The 19,799-nt window shown below is 48.7% G+C and overlaps 1 protein-coding gene across 1 annotated transcript; it reads left to right on the forward strand.

Annotated features, from left to right (window-relative positions):
* Positions 1-15,804: 15,804 nt before the first annotated feature.
* LOC124553477 (plectin-like) lies at positions 15,805-18,930 on the forward strand. The gene is made up of 3 exons (XM_047127334.1): positions 15,805-15,995; positions 16,046-16,557; positions 16,640-18,930. The coding sequence occupies exons 1-3, from the start codon at positions 15,805-15,807 to the stop codon at positions 18,928-18,930; spliced, it is 2,994 nt and encodes a 997-aa protein (XP_046983290.1).
* Positions 18,931-19,799: the final 869 nt, after the last annotated feature.

Here is a 19,799-nt window from a genome sequence, read left to right on the forward strand (position 1 = left end):
GCGTGCTAGCGTTCCAGTGACGTGGCAGAATATGGGTGGCAGTCACCCAGCGTTCGTAAGAAAAGAAAAATTTAAGCTGTTGTGATTCAGCGAAGTTTGCCATCCGGCGTCGTCATACAGGGTGCATAGAAACAATCTGACCAAAAGTGTATCGTGGAAACGCAGTATGAAACACAAAAATTTGAGTATAGCAACTAGGCTTCGCGACTGAATATTTTCGGCGGCACCGGAACGTAATTAAAATCCCACACACGACCGTCTTGGCTCCAAATGACTGGTAGTTTACAGAAAATGTATACGTAAACACAGGCTGTGTGAACTAACCAACCGCCACCATGAGAACAAGATAAATTTAAAGCGCCACTTACACGTGTATCGCACTTAGCTGACTTAGGACACTGCACGTTTTTAGAGATGAAGAGAATCAGATGTCCATGTCTCATGTTTCAGTATGTCTTAAAAAGGTGAAAATGAGTAAGAAGGGAGCCGCCACTTATTGCTATAAGTATGTCATAGCAAATCTTCAAAGTGACCACAGTTGCCATGTTGGCATAGCGCCCGAAATATTCAACTGACACTTGCAATACCGAAATTCCTTCATTTGATGCTGCCTTCCTGCTCTGCACTTTCGGTCAAATTGTTTTTCCCCACCCTGTTTGTTCTAGACGTGACGCGACAGTAATGGTCGAATTCTCAAGTCATACAATACACTTCGTCTATGGTAGAAAGTGCTAAATACGGCAAAATGACGGAATGCGTTACGAGCGATTTATAACTTTGAAGTTCAGTACACAGTGACTACGTAAAAGCACATGTGATACATTTAACCAAATTGTTACGAAGCAAGATTTAAATACGTTTCCTCATTAGAATGGGCAATGATTTCTGAAGAGTATGTAGATACACAAATCGTGCCAATCTGTGGTACAACTGTGCAATGTCGGTCATTTAAACGCGACGGATAGCACACTTCACAAGAAGAAATAAAAATGATAATCTCGTTTCTCGTAGTAAAAAAAAAAAAAAAATTGCGGTATTTTTTTTAACGTATAGCAAAAATGTGAAACAGACTACTGTAGAATTTCGAGGAGGAAGACGTGACGGGAACAATGTCAGCATGTTGTCAACAGAGGACAGGAGATCCGTTTGTCGAGGCGAAGACAATGCCTTAAAAAAGTATTTTTGCGCTTATCGCCCAGAGAGTAAAACACAGTCGAACAGATATCCGCCATTTCCACGTTTTAAAACTGTTTTACACTTACAGTAGAACAAAATTGAGACGCTTTGAAATAGCGAAGAATTTAATTTTTTCAAAAAACCATAATGTGTCAGAGCACTCACTGTATTATTTTAGTGAGGAGAATGTGAGGCCAGCCACACTCCATTACAGAGCTAGCATATGTGGCAGTGCAGAGCCATTCGTAATGAATGAGTCGCGAGTGTGGATGTTATGACGTCACCATAGTGTATCAGCAAGAGACGCCTGCCCTGATCTTTAGATAATAAAGTACTGTCGCAAAGGAACTGCATAGATACTCACTAAGCTCTTGATAGTACGAGACACAATAAGAACAACTTTCTCTTTTCCATCATCATTGTCATCAGGACAATCATAACACACTCTTAATATGTGGCCGGAATATGTAAAGGGCCACAGCCCCACTTCGCAATGGAAAATGCTGTAATAAGGAAAACATGTCACTATTCAGCTAGTAGAAACACGGGTAAGGCGAGAAAAATAATTTGTAAGGTGCAGAGTTGCAAAAGGTTGCATATACACGACTAAATGTTTTTATGGCGCTTTAAAGCTAGAGCCAAACAAAAAGTGCGCCCTTGACATTCCCTAAGTTCCTAAACAGACGGTATTTTTCGAGTGCTAATTTTATTTTCTTAGTGTGGCCAATAACAGAGTAAGCTGTGTAGGTTCCAGAATACATGTAAACTCTCGTAAGTAGCTACCTTTGCAGGTACGCAAATTCGTCTCCGATGCCGGTTTGACGACGATGAGTTTTCTGCGCTGGTAATGATGCATTTGCTTGCCGACGACCACAAGCACATACGAAAACAGTTAAGGTATTACAAAACCTGAATACATTTAAGATGAGTAATGCGAAAAAGCAGTTACTAGTAACTGTAAATATTGGCTGTGGTGTTGTACGCAATAATAGTTACGTTACTTATATTCACGTAAAACCGAGCCCCATCACTTGTGTGGAAAGACAGGCCGCAGAGAGGAGAATGTACAGCAGCAACTTGTAGCCGCACGGCGGCTGTTGCCGTAGCACCGACAGATGACAGAGGAGTCTCAAGACTCGTTTACGTTTTAAGCACGGGGGAAGCAGCGTCGCAGACGTCGACACCTCGTTTGGCAGCACGGCTGGTGTCAGCTGGTCCAGGAAGAGGCGGTGGAGACATTTATCCGAACCTCGATTTGTTACTCACGTCTAAGCCGGCCAAGAACGCCGGAAGTGTGTGTCAGAAGAATGTCGTTGCGACACACTCCGTCCACAGTCGTAACGGAATTTTCGGCGCAGTGCTGTTTTAGTGGCATTTCATAAATATCTCGTCTTTGAAACTGTTACTTTATGTATTGCTGAAGAACTGAAAACCCTTGAACTAAGAAGAATGCAATTAACAGTTGACGAAAGAGAACGGTTACAGAAATTACTGTCGCTTTTATCAATAAGTACTGTTTTCTAGAGACGAATACGATAGTTAACTCATGTTCGGATGAACGACGAGTTTGGTGATTCGGTTTCCACATGTGCTGTTTGATGACAACAAATCATCATCTCTCCGTGTGAGCAAACCGGTGGTCGACGCTCACATAACATATGTGAATACTGACGTGATAATTAAGAGGACCAAAGGTGACAGCTTTGAGTATCTCCTAAATTACTATTGCGGAAATATTGAAGTGCTTCTACATCGGACAGAATGTGTAATAGAGCTCACAGCCGTTTATTGTAGTGAGGTGGAAGTGTTATGAAAACATTCCGCCACAAGTGATTAGTGGAAGTCAGTGGCATTTTTCATCGAAGAATACGATGCGTAATTTCGTTTGGACATAACGGTAACTTTTGCGACATTGTGCGTGGAAGGCCCAACTCTGAATGTGGATTTATGCAATAACGGTTATGTGTGCCCCATTGTCGTAATTTTTGGCTTAAGGCTTTGCTCGCCTATAACTTCGCTAAACGTTACGTTTGACTGGTGGTTGTGCAATTATTATCATTTTCCTCCGTTTTCACTTACTTAATAAAATCGACATTACTAGCTAGAAAGTTCAACTGCCGACGTTGCGGAAGGCTAGCACCAACAATCAATGGCTGGGGCACTGACAAAGCTCTGTGGGCTGCAGAAGAGGGAGAATCAACAGAAAAATACATTCGGCTTCTACGTTACTAAGATCTGCAAGCATAATTAAATACGTTCAAAGTCAATACAATGTCATTATTTGGCGATTTCGTGTAACCAGTGCTGGTATTCGAGTGACGTGGCGGAACATGGGGGGTCGACCCGTTTGGAAGTCATCCAGAGACGTATGTGCCACGTTTGTGAAAAAAGGCGTAACTTAAGCAGTGCTGTTTAAGCGAGATTTTGTCATCGTGCACCGTCATTCATGCCAGAGATGAGCCGACTTGAGCGCTGACCGCTTTCCCAGGAGTTCAATACTTACTTAGTCTCTGATAAAATGATTGTGCTACAAAAGGTAAAATGATGGAATGTGGTGGTAGTGTGCTTTACCTTTAAAATACAGTAAAAAACCCGGAACCGGTAACCGCATTTCGAAAACCGATATGATAGTGTTTACATGACGAACCACAAGCGGTGGTGAAAGATCGGTTTGTGAAAAACACACTCGGTAGGCATACGTAGAAATGCTAAGGAATATTTTACTTTTTGTTTCACGCAATGAAAGTAAATATTAACATACCTTTCCTGTTACAAAACGGAAACACAGGGAAGCAAAGATTTTATTTTTACGCTTAACATTTCTCCCGCTTTCGATATTTACAATTCTCAACAAAAGGCTATCAGAATTTTCGTGTGCACTATTATATACAATGTCGGTGATCGCCGCGTGTCACAAGATGCCCAGTAGACATGTTACTCTTTTCCGCGCTGTTTATTTCTTTTTAGCGTCTTATTGTTTATATCACTGCCGGACACTGCAAGTCGCCTACTGCCATCTGTCGACCAACGGCTGCACTGCGTCCTCCGAAACTCCTTTCGCAGTCAACGTCTTCTGCCACGCGAGGCGCCAATAGAACGTCTTTCCATATCGCTGGTTCGGCGCGAATCACGCATTTTCGTGAAATGAATAAAAAAAAAAATAGAAATCTGTTTTTGTGTGCGTCGAGAGAAGGCTGCGGTCTTTTAGCATGAAAGGAGGTAACACGAAATATGAAATAACTGTGAGCGAACAAGACTGCCACGTCACAGAGACAGGCGGCTGCGATTTCAAATCCGTCAGCACACAGCGCCAGAGAGTATCGCATAACGCAGTCTGGCGGTGTGGAATAAACTTTGGATTGCCTTCGTACGACCGTAGCGATGGCCAGCGCTTTCAAATAAATTTGTATTACAGATATGGGATAAGTTGATTTTTTTGTACTTCCTTTGTAGAGAATGGAAATAAATAGATTCCTTTTTTCGTCACAGCTTTCAACACTACACAGAACGTTTTTTCTCGTCCGAGGTAAACTCTGAATTGAATATCGGGTTCGAGGCTACTCGCTAAGAACTGTTACTTCCATCAGTTTAAAATAATAGACTACGTTGCATTAATTTTCATTTAGCTCTTCGGAATGCAGATAACCATTCATGGCATGGAGTAACAAGAGGCATCAGTCATTACAACCAACGTTGGAAGAAAGGTTATGTGACTGGAAAAGGAGCTAAGTTCACAATCGGCGGCAGACTGCAAAGAAAGCGGTCGTGAAACACGGACTGGGAGCGACTGTCATTTGGCAAACCTTGAAACGGAAAGTCTAAAATACATAAACTGGGTATAAAGGCCGTGCACGTTCTGTAATAATCTGTGGACGGCGAAACAGCTCACTCTGGACAGATTACAATGGCGTAACTGATCAGAGACTACTGGGCGCGCACGTTGCAATCGGCAGTATATGCGGGGATGAGCTATGGGCGGAGTTTCGGACATTAGTTTCGCCGCTTCAAGTAGGGAGAGATTCCGACGCGTATCTTAAACAGAGATAAGGATTGACGTCTGTCTTTTTCGTAGAAAATTAAGTTCTGCGTGTAAATTACAAAGACATGTTATGTACCTAATACTTCTAGAGATGTACCTGGTAAAAAGGTCCAAGTTTCGAAGGTACGCGTGATTTGCTTGACGCTAACTGAGCGTAGAAAGAGGAAATGGGGCAACTAGCAAATAAGCTATTGATAAAAATTGAATGTAAAATTGTTAATAGTAATGCCCCTCGTAGGGGAGTATTATACAACACGTTTCATTTGTTTATACCGATCACAAAAAAAACTTACTAACGTTTCAGGTATGAGCAAATAGTGAATTGATCAAATGTAGCGAAACACGTTGTGGGTGGTCAACCGAGACAGGGGTGCCGTGTGACGTCACACCTCAGTGTGGGCTGCTGTGCGGTTGCTACGGCTGTAGACGCGCCTCAGCCGCTGTGGTCACGGCCAAGGCTTCATGAACCACTCGGCTGCAACGGTAGCTCTGTGTTGCCACTATTCTACAGCCAAATCTCGGCACTGACTGGTTGTTTGTTGTTGTTGCCACCAAAATTGCAGCAATTATTCACACTGTGCAGTATGTAATTCGGTTGGCCCTCTTACTAAATATTGAGTTCATAAAGTTACAGATGAATTCCATACAGAAGTAATCACATAATCATTCCTATGCCGCAACAGAAAATGCTCTGACTGTAGAAATTGTATCCTGGATGATTGCATGCTAAACGCAAAACTGCTATTTTGCTCGTTCTTTACCTAAGAAAGATACGATAGTAGTAATACAAACAGACAACTTCGACATGAGTTATGGCCTCAGTTCAGCTCATAAGAAGTAGTCAGAATCAGTTGTCTGTAAAATGAGAAGTGGCAAGGACGAAAACTTTACTCAGTTTGTCCATCGAGGGTATATTGCAGATTCCTGTGATAGCTCTCAGTTCCACTGCGTAGTTTATTGTTTAAAATTGTCATAGCATTAAACCACCAGGATCGTTGAGTTTGACTACTAGTTGCCGCTTTCGTTACTTCTTTCCATTTTCATTTATATCGTAGAATCCCTTATACTTGGAGGCTATTTGAATTTAACTGCCACCATTCCGTGGCGGCAACAGCAACAATCGACCGCTGATGCAGCGATAGAGCTCTGTGGGTCGCACAGTACGGGAAACGGTCGGAGAAACGAGACGAGACATATTCATTGCTGCTTTCTGCAATTGTGATTAATATCGAAAGTAGCACACGTTTAATACAATAGCTTTACAAGAATGTGATGCATGTATCGTAATCAAAGTCTTAACTGTATTGTTCGCCGAAACTTTCAAAAATGACCATTCTACGTGAATCTATTGTGAAACGAATCAAAATTATATACACCTCTTAACCAAGCCAGTCAATTTACTTCCTCGCATCGTCAGTCAGGATGACCGTGTGTAAATAGTGTCTTTGCATTAAGCATTTAGAAGATGTTCACTACAACAACAACTTGCAATGTCATTTTACTTAGGAAATTTATACTATCTCAGCGAAGAAGAAGTGAATGATGTCGATGTGTGTAGGTTACCTAGCCCCATAAACTGAGTAGCTGTGACGTAAAGTCTTTATGTTATCTCGTTATATGCATACGACAGAGTAACGAATCTGCCCCTTGGATGGGGCAGTGTACTGATACGAATTGTTAAGCTCTGTCTGTGGAAACACATAATCGCTTTTAGTTTCTCCTGACCAGAGACTACTTTCATTCTACTTACTAACAGTGACAACAATATCGGAAGGTGGTAAATGTTTCCCATTTTCCTTAATGTAGGTGAGCGACAAGAATAAAATACTTGCTGTAAGTTACACAATGGCGATATCGAGACATTAGTATGAACCATGCAACAGAATTCTTTGCGGAGGTTTCAAACACATGGTGGCATTACACTAGGCCCTGAATCACAGCTATCGAACTGATTCGGTCAATTTAAGAGTTTCACATGTGTGTCTGTGCACGATTTTCGCTGCATGCTTACTAAGATTGCAAGGGGGGACGGGAATGGTTACCTCATCCAAACCAAGCGACAGAGGTAGATACGTATGTGACACTTATCCATAGCTTTCATACTGACTGCATGCGATGAAAGAGTTGAATTTATGAAATGTGATACATTATGAATCCATAAACAGCATAGGGAGCTCCCTAAAAGCAAGTACCTTGAAAGACTTTATGTATGAGCCAAACATTGATATTATTCTAGTTACAGAAGTAAAGGATACTGCACTACACGTTGTATTGGGATATAGCGCTGTAATTAATGCTGCAACTGGAGATGAATTAGAGACCGTGATACTCGCGAAAGAGGGCATAATAGTGGATCACGTTGAAAACTCACATGTAATACAGTTGTAGCTTGTACTGTTTACAACACCTGGCTATTTAATATATATGTTCAACCTGGTAGCAGTAAACTACGTAAACGAGCAGAGTTCCTTTAATTACAAAATTGTCCCTCTCTTCAGATTTCATTAAGGTAATATCATTTTGGCAGAAGATATGAAAGGCATTCTACGTCCAAGAGGTCAATCTCCTAATAGGAACTCTTCTATTGAATTATAAAACGTAAGACAAGAGTACCATTAAATTAACACGTAGAGCATAAAACAGCGACATGGCTGGGTTTACATTAATTATTAACTGCTTGGAAGGTCGCTCGTACAGGCTACACCTGTGGAACAGAGACCAACGTGCTGCACACAGAAGTGTGGCGCAGCAGCTGCACTGAGCACGCTGCACTCGCGTGCACAGCTGATGTGGAGCGACAGCGCGCCCACCACACCAGAAGTCATGACGGAACCTCAACCCTGCACACCTACTGCCAGATGCCGAATGCTGCGACCGTTCCCGCAAAAATATGCAGGAATGGGAAGGTAACTTCACATCCTATATTTCTTTCCTCAGTTTGTGGACAATATGCACGAAAGTAAACTGTCTCCAGAAGGTGTGCTGCCTTTGGGATATGTGCTGTCCTTTGGAGGAGGGCTGTATTTAGGAAATGTGCTGTCTTTGCAAGGTGTCCTGCATTTGCAATGTGTGCAGCCTCCACAAGGTGTGCTGCCTTTGCAAGGCAGTTGTTCTTTGCAAGGTGTTCTCCTTTGCAAGATTTTGTGCCATTGCATTCTGTCCTGTCTTCGCAAGGTGTGCTACTTTCGTGAGGTGTGCTGCCTTTGCAAGCTGTTCTGCCTTGACACAGTGTGTAACCTTCGCAAGGTTTTCTGCCTCTACTATCAGAAGATGTGCTACCTTCACAAAATGTGCTGGCTTCTCAAGGAGTGCTGCTTCACAAGAAATGCTGCATTAGCTAGGTGTGTTGCCTTCACAATATGTGCTGCCTTTGCAAGGTTACCTTGCGGAAGCTGCATATCTGGTGAAGCCAGTCAACCTCTCGAAAGTAGCAAACCTTGCGAAGGTAGCACAGCATGCAAAGGAAGAAGACCATGTGAAGAAATAAGACACTGCAAAGGCAGTACATATTGTGAAGGAGGGCCAACTTGTGAAGGCAGCACACCTTGTGAAGCCAGTACACTGTATAAATGCAGCATACCGTATGAAGGCAGCACACATTGTGAATAAGCCGGCCGCGGTGGCCGACAGGTTCTAGGCGCTTCAGTCAGGACCTGCGCAACTGCTATGGTCGCTGGTTCGAATCCTGCCTCGGGCATGGATGTGTGTGATGTCCTTAGGTTGGTTAGGTTTCAGTAGTTCGAAGTTCTAGGTGACTGATGACCTCAGATGTTAAGTCCCATAGTGCTCAGAGCCATTTGAACCACATTGCGAAGACAGAATCACTTGTGAAGGCTGCAAACATTGCAAAGGCAGCACACATTGTGAACATAGCACACTTTGCTAAGGCAGCATACCTTGTGAAAGCTGCACAGATTGCGAATGCTGCACACCTTGAAATCACTGCAAGCATTGCAAATACTACAAATTTTATGAAGGATGCACACCTTGTAAAGGCTGCATACCCTGCAAAAGCAGCACATGCTGCAAAGGCGGCACACAATGAAAATGCAACACATGTTCAAGTGCAGCACAGACTGCAAAGAGGCACATGCAGCAAAGGAAGCACATGCTGCAAAGGCAGCACATGCTGCAAAGGCAGCACACATTGAGAAGCCTGAAACACACTGGAAAGGCAGCACAAACTGGAAAAGCAGCATATACTGGAAAGGAAGAACACAGTGGAAAGGCGCAGACATTGGTAAGGCATCACAAACTGGATAGGCAACACTCACTGGAAACACAGAACACACTGCGGAGCCACATCACTTGAAAACCACACACAATGTGAGGCAGCACACGCTGCGACTGCAGCCTTACCAGTGTGTGATGCCTTTTCAGTACGTGGTGCCTTTCCAATGTGGTTCAAAATGGCTCTGAGCACTATGGGACTTAACATCTATGGTCATCAGCCCCTAGAACTTAGAACTACTTAAACCTAACTAACCTAAGGACAGCACACAACACCCAGTCATCACGAGGCAGAGAAAATCCCTGACCCCGCCAGGAATCGAACCCGAGCGTGGGAGATGAGAACGCTACCGCACGACCACGAGCTGCGGACTCCAGCGTGGTGCTTTCCACTATGTGTGCTTCTCCAGTGTTGCTGCATATTAAATGTGTGCTTCCTTTCCGATGTGTGCTGCCTTCCCAATATGTGCTGCCTTCCCAATGTGTGCTGTCTTTAAAATATGAGGTGACTTTCCAATGTGTGTTGCCTTTCTAATATGTGCTACCTTTGCAACATGTGCTGTCATGGCAGTATGTTCTGCCATTGCAGCGTGCTGCTGCCACAGCAGTGTGTGCTGCTATTGCAGCGTGTTCTGCCGTTGCAGCATGTGCTCCTTTCCAATTTGTGCTGCCTACCATTGTGTGTGGATTTCTAGTGTGCACCGCTTTTCTAGTGACTGCTGCCTATCCAGTTTGTGATGCATTTCCATTGAGTGCTGCCTTTCCAGTGTGTGCTGCATCTCCAGTGAGTGCTGCCTGTCCAGTTTGTGATGCATTCCAGTGTCTGCTGCCTTTATAGTGTGTGTTGCATATCCAAAGTGTGCTGCCTTTATAGTGTGTGTTGCATATCCAGGTTGTGATGCATATCCAGGGTGTGCTGCCTTTCTAGGGTGTGTTGCCCTTCCAGGGTGTGCTGCCTTTCCAGGTTGTGCTGCCTTTCCAGGGTGTGCTGCCTTTCTGGGGTATGCTGGCTTTCCAGAGTATGCTGCCTTTCCATGGTGAGCTGCCTTCCCAGTGTGTGTGATTTGCTGTGTGTGCAGCCTTTCAAGTGTGTATTGCTTTCCGATGTATGTGCAAGCATGTGCTGCCTTTGCGGTGTGTATTACCTTTCCAGCATGTGCTACCTTTCCTGCATATCCTGCCAATGTAGCGCATGCTGACATTACCACATGTGCTGCCATAGGACCACATGCTGCCATAGCAGCGAGTGTGGCTATAGAGGCATGTGCTGTTATAGAGGGAGGTGCATGCTGCCTTTGCAGCATTTGCTGAATTCCCAATGTATGCTGCCTTTTCAGTGAGTGCTGGCTATGCAGTGTGTACTGCCATTGCACCAGGTGCTGCCTTATCATCATGTGCTTCACAGCATGTGCAGTGTTTGCAGGGCCTGCTGCCTTTGCAGTGTGTCCTGCCTTTGCAGTGCATGTTTTCTTTGCAGTGCCTACTACCTTTGCAGCGTGTGCTGCATTTAAAGTGCAGGCTGCCTTTGACATGCATGGTGCCTTTCCTTTGTCTTCTGCTTTTCTAGTGTTTCCGGCCTTTCAGTGTGTGCTGCCTATCCACATTGTGACACTTTACAGTGTGTTGTTATTTCATTGTATGCTTGCTTCCCAGTGCATGCTGGGTTTCAGTGTGCAGTACCTTGCCATTGTGTGACGCCTTTCCGATATGTGCTGAATTTTCAGTTTGTGCTGCCTTTTTCAGCATGGGCTGCCTTTGCAGTGTGTGCTGCCTAGTATTGTGTGCCGCCTTTGTAGCATGTGCTGCCTTTGTAGTGTGTGCTGCCATTGCAGCATGTGCTGCTGTTACAGCGTTTGCACCCTTTACATGGTGTGCAGTCTTTGTAGCATATGCAGCCTTTGTAGCATATGCAGCCATTGCAGCATGTGCTGCCTTTGCAGCTTGTGCTGCCATTCCATTGTGTGCTTGTTTTATAGTGCATATTGCCTTTACAGTGTGTGCTGCCTGCCGCCTTTCCAAGACAGCAAAGACAGTACGATTTCCAAAGGCAGTACACTGTGTGAAGATAGCACACCTTGTGTAGACAGCACGACTTGCAAAGATGGCACACCTTGCGAAGACAGCATGTCTTGCCAAGACAGCATGTCATGGCAACACAGCACGACTTGCATACGCAGCACACCTTGTAAAAGCAGTATGACTTACAAAATCAGCTGACCTTGAGGGGACAGCTCAACTTGAGGGGACAGCTCAACTTGAGAGGACAGCTCAACTTGGGAGGACAGCACAACTTGTGAGGACAGCACAACTTGCGAGGACAGCACAACTTGCGAGGACAGCACGGCTTGCAAGGACAGCACGGCTTCTGAGGACAGAACGGCTTCCGAGGTAAGCACGGCTTGCGAGGACAGCACGGCTTGCGAGGACAGCACAGCTTGCGAGGACAGCTCAACTTGAGAGGACAGCTCAACTTGAGAGGACAGCTCAACTTGAGAGGACAGCTCAACTTGAGAGGACAGCTCAACTTGACAGCTCAACTTGAGAGGACAGCTCAACTTAAGAGGGCAGCTCAACTTTAGAGGGCACCTCAACTTGAGACGACAGCACAGCTTGCGAGGACAGCACAGCTTGCGCGGACAGCACAGCTTACGAGGACAGCACAGCTTGCGAGGACAGCAAAGCTTGCGAGGACAGCACGGCTTGCGAGGACAGCACGGCTTGCAAGGACAGCACGGCTTGCGAGGACAGCAAAGCTTGCGAGGACAGCACAGCTTGCAAGGACAGCACAGCTTGCGAGGCCAGCAAGGCTTGCGAGGACAGCACAGCTTACGAGGACAGCTCTACTTGAAAGGACAGCTCAACTTGAGAGGACAGCTCAACTTGAGAGGACAGCTCAACTTTAGAGGACAGCTCAACTTGAGAGGACAGCTCAACTTGAGAGGACAGCTCAACTTGAGAGGACAGCTCAACTTGAGTGGACAGCTCAACTTGAGAGGACAGCTCAACTTGAGAGGACAGCTACACTTGAGAGGACAGCTCAACTTGAGGGGACAGCACAACTTGAGAGGACAGCACAACTTGTGAGGACAGCTCAACTTGAGAGGACAGCTCAACTTGAGAGGACAGCTCAACTTGAGAGGGCAATTCAACTTGAGAGGGCAGCTTAGCTTAACAGGACTGCTCAACTTGAGAGGACACCACTACTTGAGAGGAAAGCACAACTTTCGAGGACAGCAAAGCTTGCGAGGACAGCACAGCTTGCGAGGACAGCACGGCTTGCGAGGACAGCTCAATATGAGAGAACAACTCAACTTGAGAGGACAGCTCAACTTGAGAGGACAGCTCAACTTGAGAGGACAGTCCAACTGAAGAGGACAGCTCAACTTTAAAGGACAGCACAACTTCCGAGGACAGCACAAGTTGCGAGGACAGCAAAGCTAGCGATGACAGTACGGCTTGCGAGGACAGCACGGCTTCCGACGACAGCACGGCTTGCGAGGACAGCACGGCTTGCGAGGACAGCACGTCTTGCGAGGACAGCACGGCTTGCGAGGACAGCACAGCTTGCGAGGACAGCACAGCTTGCAAGGACAGCACAGCTTGCGAGGCCAGCAAGGCTTGCGAGGACAGCACAGCTTACGAGGACAGCTCTACTTGAAAGGACAGCTCAACTTGAGAGGACAGCTCAACTTGAGAGGACAGCTCAACTTTAGAGGACAGCTCAACTTGAGAGGACAGCTCAACTTGAGAGGACAGCCCAACTTGAGAGGAAAGCTCAACTTGAGTGGACAGCTCAACTTGAGAGGACAGCTCAACTTGAGAGGACAGCTACACTTGAGAGGACAGCTCAACTTGAGGGGACAGCACAACTTGAGAGGACAGCACAACTTGTGAGGACAGCTCAACTTGAGAGGACAACTCAACTTGAGATGACAGCTCAACTTGAGAGGACAGCTCAACTTTGGAGGACAGCTCAACATAAGAGGGCAGCTCAACTTGAGAGGGCAGCTCAACTTGAGAGGACAGCTCAACTTTGGAGGACAGCTCAACATAAGAGGGCAGCTCAACTTGAGAGGGCAGCTCAACTTGAGAGGGCAGCTCAACTTGAGAGGGCAGTTCAACTTGTGAGGACAGCTGAACTTGAGAGGGCAGCACAACTTGCGAGGACTGCACAACTTGCGAGAACAGCAAAGGTCGCGAGGACAGCAAAGCTCGCGAGGACAGCAGAGCTTGCGAGGACAGCAAAAGTCGCAAGGACAGCACGGCTCGCGAGGACAGCACAGCTTGCGAGGAGAGCACAGCTTGCGAGGACAGCACAAATGGGGAGGACAGCACAGCTTTCGAGGACAGCACAGCTTGCGATGACAGCACAACTTGCGAGGACAGCACGGCTTGCGAGGACAGCTCAACTTGAGAGGACAGCTCAACTTGAGAGGACAGCTCAACTTTGGAGGACAGCTCAACATAAGAGGGCAGCTCAACTTGAGAGGACAGCTCAACTTGAGAGGACAGCTCAACTTGAGAGGACAGCTCAACTTGAGAGGACAGCTGAACTAGAGATGACAGCTCAACTAGAGAGGACAGCTCAACATGATAGGACAGCTCAACTTGAGAGGACAGCTCAACTTGAGAGGACAGCTCAACTAGAGAGGACAGCTCAACTTGAGAGGTCAGCTCAACTTGAGAGGACAGCTCAACTTGAGAGGACAGCTCAACTTGAGAGGACAGCTCAACTTGAGAGGACAGCTCAACTTGAGAGGACAGCACAACCTGAGAGGACAGCACAACGTGAGAGGACAGCAAAACTTGAGTGGGCAGCTCAACTTGAGAGGACAGCTCAACTTGAGAGGACAGCCCAACTTGAGAGGACAGCACTACTTGAGAGGAAAGCACAACATGCGAGGACAGCAAAGCTTGCGAAGACAGCACGGCTGGCGAGGACAGCACGGCTTGCGAGGACAGCAAGGCTTGCGATGACAGCACAGCTTGCGAGGACAGTACAGCTTGCGAGGACAGCGCAGCTTGCGAGGACAGCACAGCTTGCGAGGACAGCACAGCTAACGAGGACAGCACAGCTTGCGAGGACAGCACAGCTTGCGAGGACAGCACAGCTTGCGAGGACAGCACAGCTTGCGAGGACGGCACAGCTTGCGAGGACGGCACAGCTTACAAAGACAGCACAGCTTGCGAGCACAGCACAGCTTGCGAGGACAGCACAGCTTGCGAAGACAACACAGGTTGCGGGGACAGCACAGCTTGCGTGGACAGCACAGGTTGCGAGGACAGCACGGCTTGCGAGGACAGCACAGCTTGCGGGGACAGCACAGCTTGCGAGGACAGCATAGCTTGCGAGGACAGGACAGCTTGCGAGGACAGCACAGCTTGCGAGGATGGCACAGCTTGCGAGGACGGCACAGCTTGCAAGGACATCACAGCTTGCGAGGACAGCTCAACTTGAGAGGACAGCTGAACTTGAGAGGACAGCTCAACTTGAGAGGACAGCTCAACTTCAGAGGACAGCAAAACTTGAGAGGACTGCTCAACTTGAGAGGGCTGCTCAGCTTCAGAGGGCAGCTCAACTTGAGAGGGCAGCTCAACTTGAGAGGGCAGCTCAACTTGAGAGGGCAGCTCAACTTGAGAGGGCAGCTCAACTTCAGTGTACAGCTCAACTTGAGAGGAAATCTCAACCTGAGAGGACACCTCAACCAGAGAGGACAGCTCAACTTGAGAGGACAGCACAACTTACGAGGACAGGAAAGCTTGCGAGGACAGCAAAGCTTGTGAGGACAGCAAAGCTTGTGAGGACAGCACGGCTTGCGAGGACAGCAAGGCTTGCGTGGACAGCACGGCTTCCGAGGACAGCACGGCTTGCAAGGACAGCACGGCTTGTGAGGACAGCACACCTGGCGAGGACAGCACGGCTTGCAAGGACAGCACGGCTTGCGAGGACGGCACAGCTTGCGAGGACGGCACAGCTTACAAAGACGGCACAGCTTGCGAGGACAGCACAGCTTGCGAGGACAGCCCAGCTTGCGAGGACAACACAGGTTGCGGGGACAGCACAGCTTGCGTGGACAGCACAGGTTGCGAGGACAGCACGGCTTGCGAGAACAGCACGGCTTGCGAGGACAGCACAGCTTGCGAGGACAGCACAGCATGCGAGGACAGCATAGCTTGCGAGGACAGGACAGCTTGTGAGGACAGCACAGCTTGCGAGGATGCCTCAGCTTGTGAGGACGGCACAGCTTGCGAGGACGGCACAGCTTGCAAGGACATCACAGCTTGCGAGGACAGCTCAACTTGAGAGGACAGCTCAACTTGAGAGGACAGCTCAACTTGAGAGGACAGCTCAACTAGAGATGACAGCTCAACTAGAGAGGACAGCTCTACATGATAGGACAGCTCAACTTGAGAGGACAGCTCAACTTGAGAGGACAGCTCAACTAGAGGGGAAAGCTCAACTTGAGAGGACGGCCCAACTTGAGAGGACAGCACTACTTGAGAAGAAAGCACAACATTCGAGGACAGCAAAGCTTGTGAAGACAGCACGGCTGGCGAGAAGAGCACGGCTTGCGAGGACAGCAAGGCTTGCGATGACAGCACAGCTTGCGAGGACAGTACAGCTTGCGAGGACAGCGCAGCTTGCGAGGACAGCACAGCTTGCGAATACAGCACAGCTAGCGAGGACAGCACAGCCTGCGAGGACAGCACAGCTTGCGAGGACAGCACAGCTTGCGAGGACAGCACAGCACGCGAGGACGGCACAGCTCGCGAGGATGGCACAGCTTACAAAGACGGCACAGCTTGCGAGGACAGCACAGCTAGCGAGGACAGCACAGCTTTCGAGGACAGCACAGGTTGCGGGGACAGCACAGGTTGCGAGGACAGCACAGGTTGCGAGGACAGCACAGCTTGTGTGGACAGCACGGCTTGCGAGGACAGCACGGCTTGCGAGGACAGCACAGCTTGCGAGGACAGCACAGCTTGCGAGGACAGCACAGCTTGCAAGGACAGCATAGCTTGCGAAGACAGGACAGCTTGCGAGGACAGCACAGCTTGCGAGGACGGCTCAGCTTGCGAGGACGGCACAGCTTGCGAGGACGGCACAGCTTGCAAGGACATCACAGCTAGCGAGGACAGCTCAACTTAAGAGGACAGCTCAACTTGAGAGGACAGCTCAACTTTGGAGGACAGCTCAACATAAGAGGGCAGCTCAACTTGAGAGGGCAGCTCAACTTGAGAGGGCAGCTCAACTTGAGAGGGCAGCTCAACTTGTGAGGACAGCTGAACTTGAGAGGGCAGCACAACTTGCGAGGACTGCACAACTTGCGAGAACAGCAAGGGTCACGAGGACAGCAAAGCTCGCGAGGACAGCACGGCTCGCGAGGACAGCACGGCTTGCGAGGACAGCACGGCTTGCGAGGACAGCACGGCTTGCGAGGACAGCACGGCTTGCGAGGACAGCACGGCTCGCGAGGACAGCACGGTATGCGAGGACAGCACGGCTTGCAAGGACAGTACGGCTTGCGAGGACAGCACGGCTTGCGAGGACAGCACAGCTTGCGAAGACAGCACAGCTTGCGAGGACAGCACAGCTTGCGAGGACAGCTCAACTTGAGAGGACAGCTCAACTTGAGAGGACAGCTCAACTTGAGAGGACAGCTCAATTTGAGAGGACTGCTCAACTTGAGAGGACAACTGAACTTGAGAGGACAGCTCATCTAGAGAAGACAGCTCATCTAGAGAAGACAGCTCAACTTGAGAGGACAGCTCAACTTGAGAGGACAGCACAACTTGAGAGGACAGCTCAACTAGAGATGACAGCTCAACTAGAGAGGACAGCTCAACATGATAGGACAGCTCAACTTGAGAGGACAGCTCAATTTGAGAGGACAGCTCAACTAGAGAGGAGAGCTCAACTTGAGAGGTCAGCTCAACTTGAGAGGACAGCTCAACTTGAGAGGACAGCTCAACTTGAGAGGACAGCTCAACTTGAGAGGACAGCTCAACTTGAGAGGACAGCTCAACTTGAGAGGACAGCACAACCTGAGAGGACAGCACAACTTGAGAGGACAGCTCAACTTGAGAGGGCAGCTCAACTTGAGAGGACTGCTCAACTTGAGAGGACAGCCCAACTTGAGAGGACAGCACTACTTGAGAGGAAAGCACAACATGCGAGGACAGCAAAGCTTGCGAAGACAGCACGGCTGGCGAGGACAGCACGGCTTGCGAGGACAGCAAGTCTTGCGATGACAGCACAGCTTGCGAGGACAGTACAGCTTGCGAGGACAGCGCAGCTTGCGAGGACAGCACAGCTTGCGAGGACAGCACAGCTAACGAGGACAGCACAGCTTAAGAGGACGGCACAGCTTTCGAGGACGGCACAGCTTACAAAGACGGCACAGCTTGCGAGGACAGCACAGCTTGCGAGGACAGCACAGCTTTCGAGGACAACACAGGTTGCGGGGACAGCACAGCTTGCGTGGACACCACAGTTTGCAAGGACAGCACAGTTTGCGAGGACAGCACAGCTTGCGAGGACAGCACGGCTTGCGAGGACAGCACAGCTTGCGAGGACAGCACAGCTTGCGAGGACAGGACAGCTTGCGAGGACAGCACAGCTTGCGAGGATGGCTCAGCTTGCGAGGACGGCACAGCTTGCGAGGACGGCACAGCTTGCAAGGACATCACAGCTTGCGAGGACAGCTCAACTTGAGAGGACAGCTCAACTTGAGAGGACAGCTCAACTTGAGAGGACAGCTCAACTTCAGAGGACAGCAAAACTTGAGAGGACTGCTCAACTTGAGAGGGCTGCTCAGCTTCAGAGGGCAGCTCAACTTGAGAGGGCAGCTCAACTTGAGAGGGCAGCTCAACTTGAGAGGGCAGCTCAACTTGAGTGTACAGCTCAACTTGAGAGGAAATCTGAACTTGAGAGGACACCTCAACCTGAGAGGACAGCTCAACTTGAGAGGACAGCACAACTTACGAGGACAGGAAAGCTTACAAGGACAGGAAAGCTTGTGAGGACAGCAAAGCTTGTGAGGACAGCACGACTTGCGAGGACAGCAAGGCTTGCGTGGACAGCACGGCTTCCGAGGACAGCACGGCTTGCAAGGACAGCACGGCTTGTGAGGACAGCACACCTTGCGAGGACAGCACACCTTGCGAGGACAGCACGGCTTGCAAGGACAGCACGGCTTGCGAGGACAGCACAGCTTGCGAGGAGAGCACAGCTTGCGAGGACAGCACAGCTTGGGAGGACAGCACAGCTTTCGAGGACAGCACAGCTTGCGATGACAGCACAACTTGCGAGGACAGCACGGCTTTCGAGGACAGCTCAACTTGAGAGGACAGGTCAACTTGAGAGGACAGCTTATCTTGAGAGGACAGCTCAACATGAGAGGACAGCTCAACTTGAGAGGACAGCTCAACTTGAGAGGACAGCTCAACTTGAGAGGACAGCTCAACTTGACAGGACAGCTTAAATTGAGAGGACAGCTCAACTTGAGAGGGCAGCTGAACTTGAGAGGACAGCTCATCTAGAGAGGACAGCTCATCTAGAGAGGACAGCTCAACATCAGAGGACAGCTAAACTTGAAGGAGAGGTCAACTTGAGAGGACATCTCAACTTGAGAGGACAGTTCAACTTGAGAGGACAGCTCAACTTGAGAGGACAGCTCAACTAGAGATGACAGCTCAACTAGAGAGGACAGCTCAACATGATAGGACAGCTCAACTTGAGAGGACAGCTCAACGTGAGAGGACAGCTCAACTAGAGAGGACAGCTCAACTTGAGAGGTCAGCTGAACTTGATAGGACAGCTCAACTTGAGAGGACAGCTCAACTTGAGAGGACAGCTCAACTTGAGAGGACAGCTCAACTTGAGAGGACAGCTCAACTTGAGAGGACAACCCAACTTGAGAGGGCAGCACTACTTGAGAGGAAAGCACAACATGCGAGGACAGCAAAGCTTGCGAAGACAGCTCGGCTGGAGAGGACAGCACGGCTTGCGAGGACAGCAAGGCTTGCGATGACAGCACAGCTTGCGAGGACAGTACAGCTTGCGAGGACAGCGCAGCTTGCGAGGACAGCACAGCTTGCGAGGACAGCACAGCTAACGAGGACAGCACAGCTTGCGAGGACAGCACAGCTTGCGAGGACAGCACAGCTTGCGAGGACAGCACAGCTTGCGAGGACGGCACAGCTTTCGAGGACGGCACAGCTTACAAAAACGGCACAGCTTGCGAGGACAGCACAGCTTGCGAGGACAGCACAGCTTGCGAGGACAACACAGGTTGCGGGGACAGTACAGCTTGCGTGGACAGCACAGGTTGCGAGGACAGCACAGCTTGCG

Source organism: Schistocerca americana, chromosome 11 (assembly GCF_021461395.2).
Source record: "Schistocerca americana isolate TAMUIC-IGC-003095 chromosome 11, iqSchAmer2.1, whole genome shotgun sequence".
Lineage (NCBI taxonomy): Eukaryota > Metazoa > Arthropoda > Insecta > Orthoptera > Acrididae > Schistocerca > Schistocerca americana.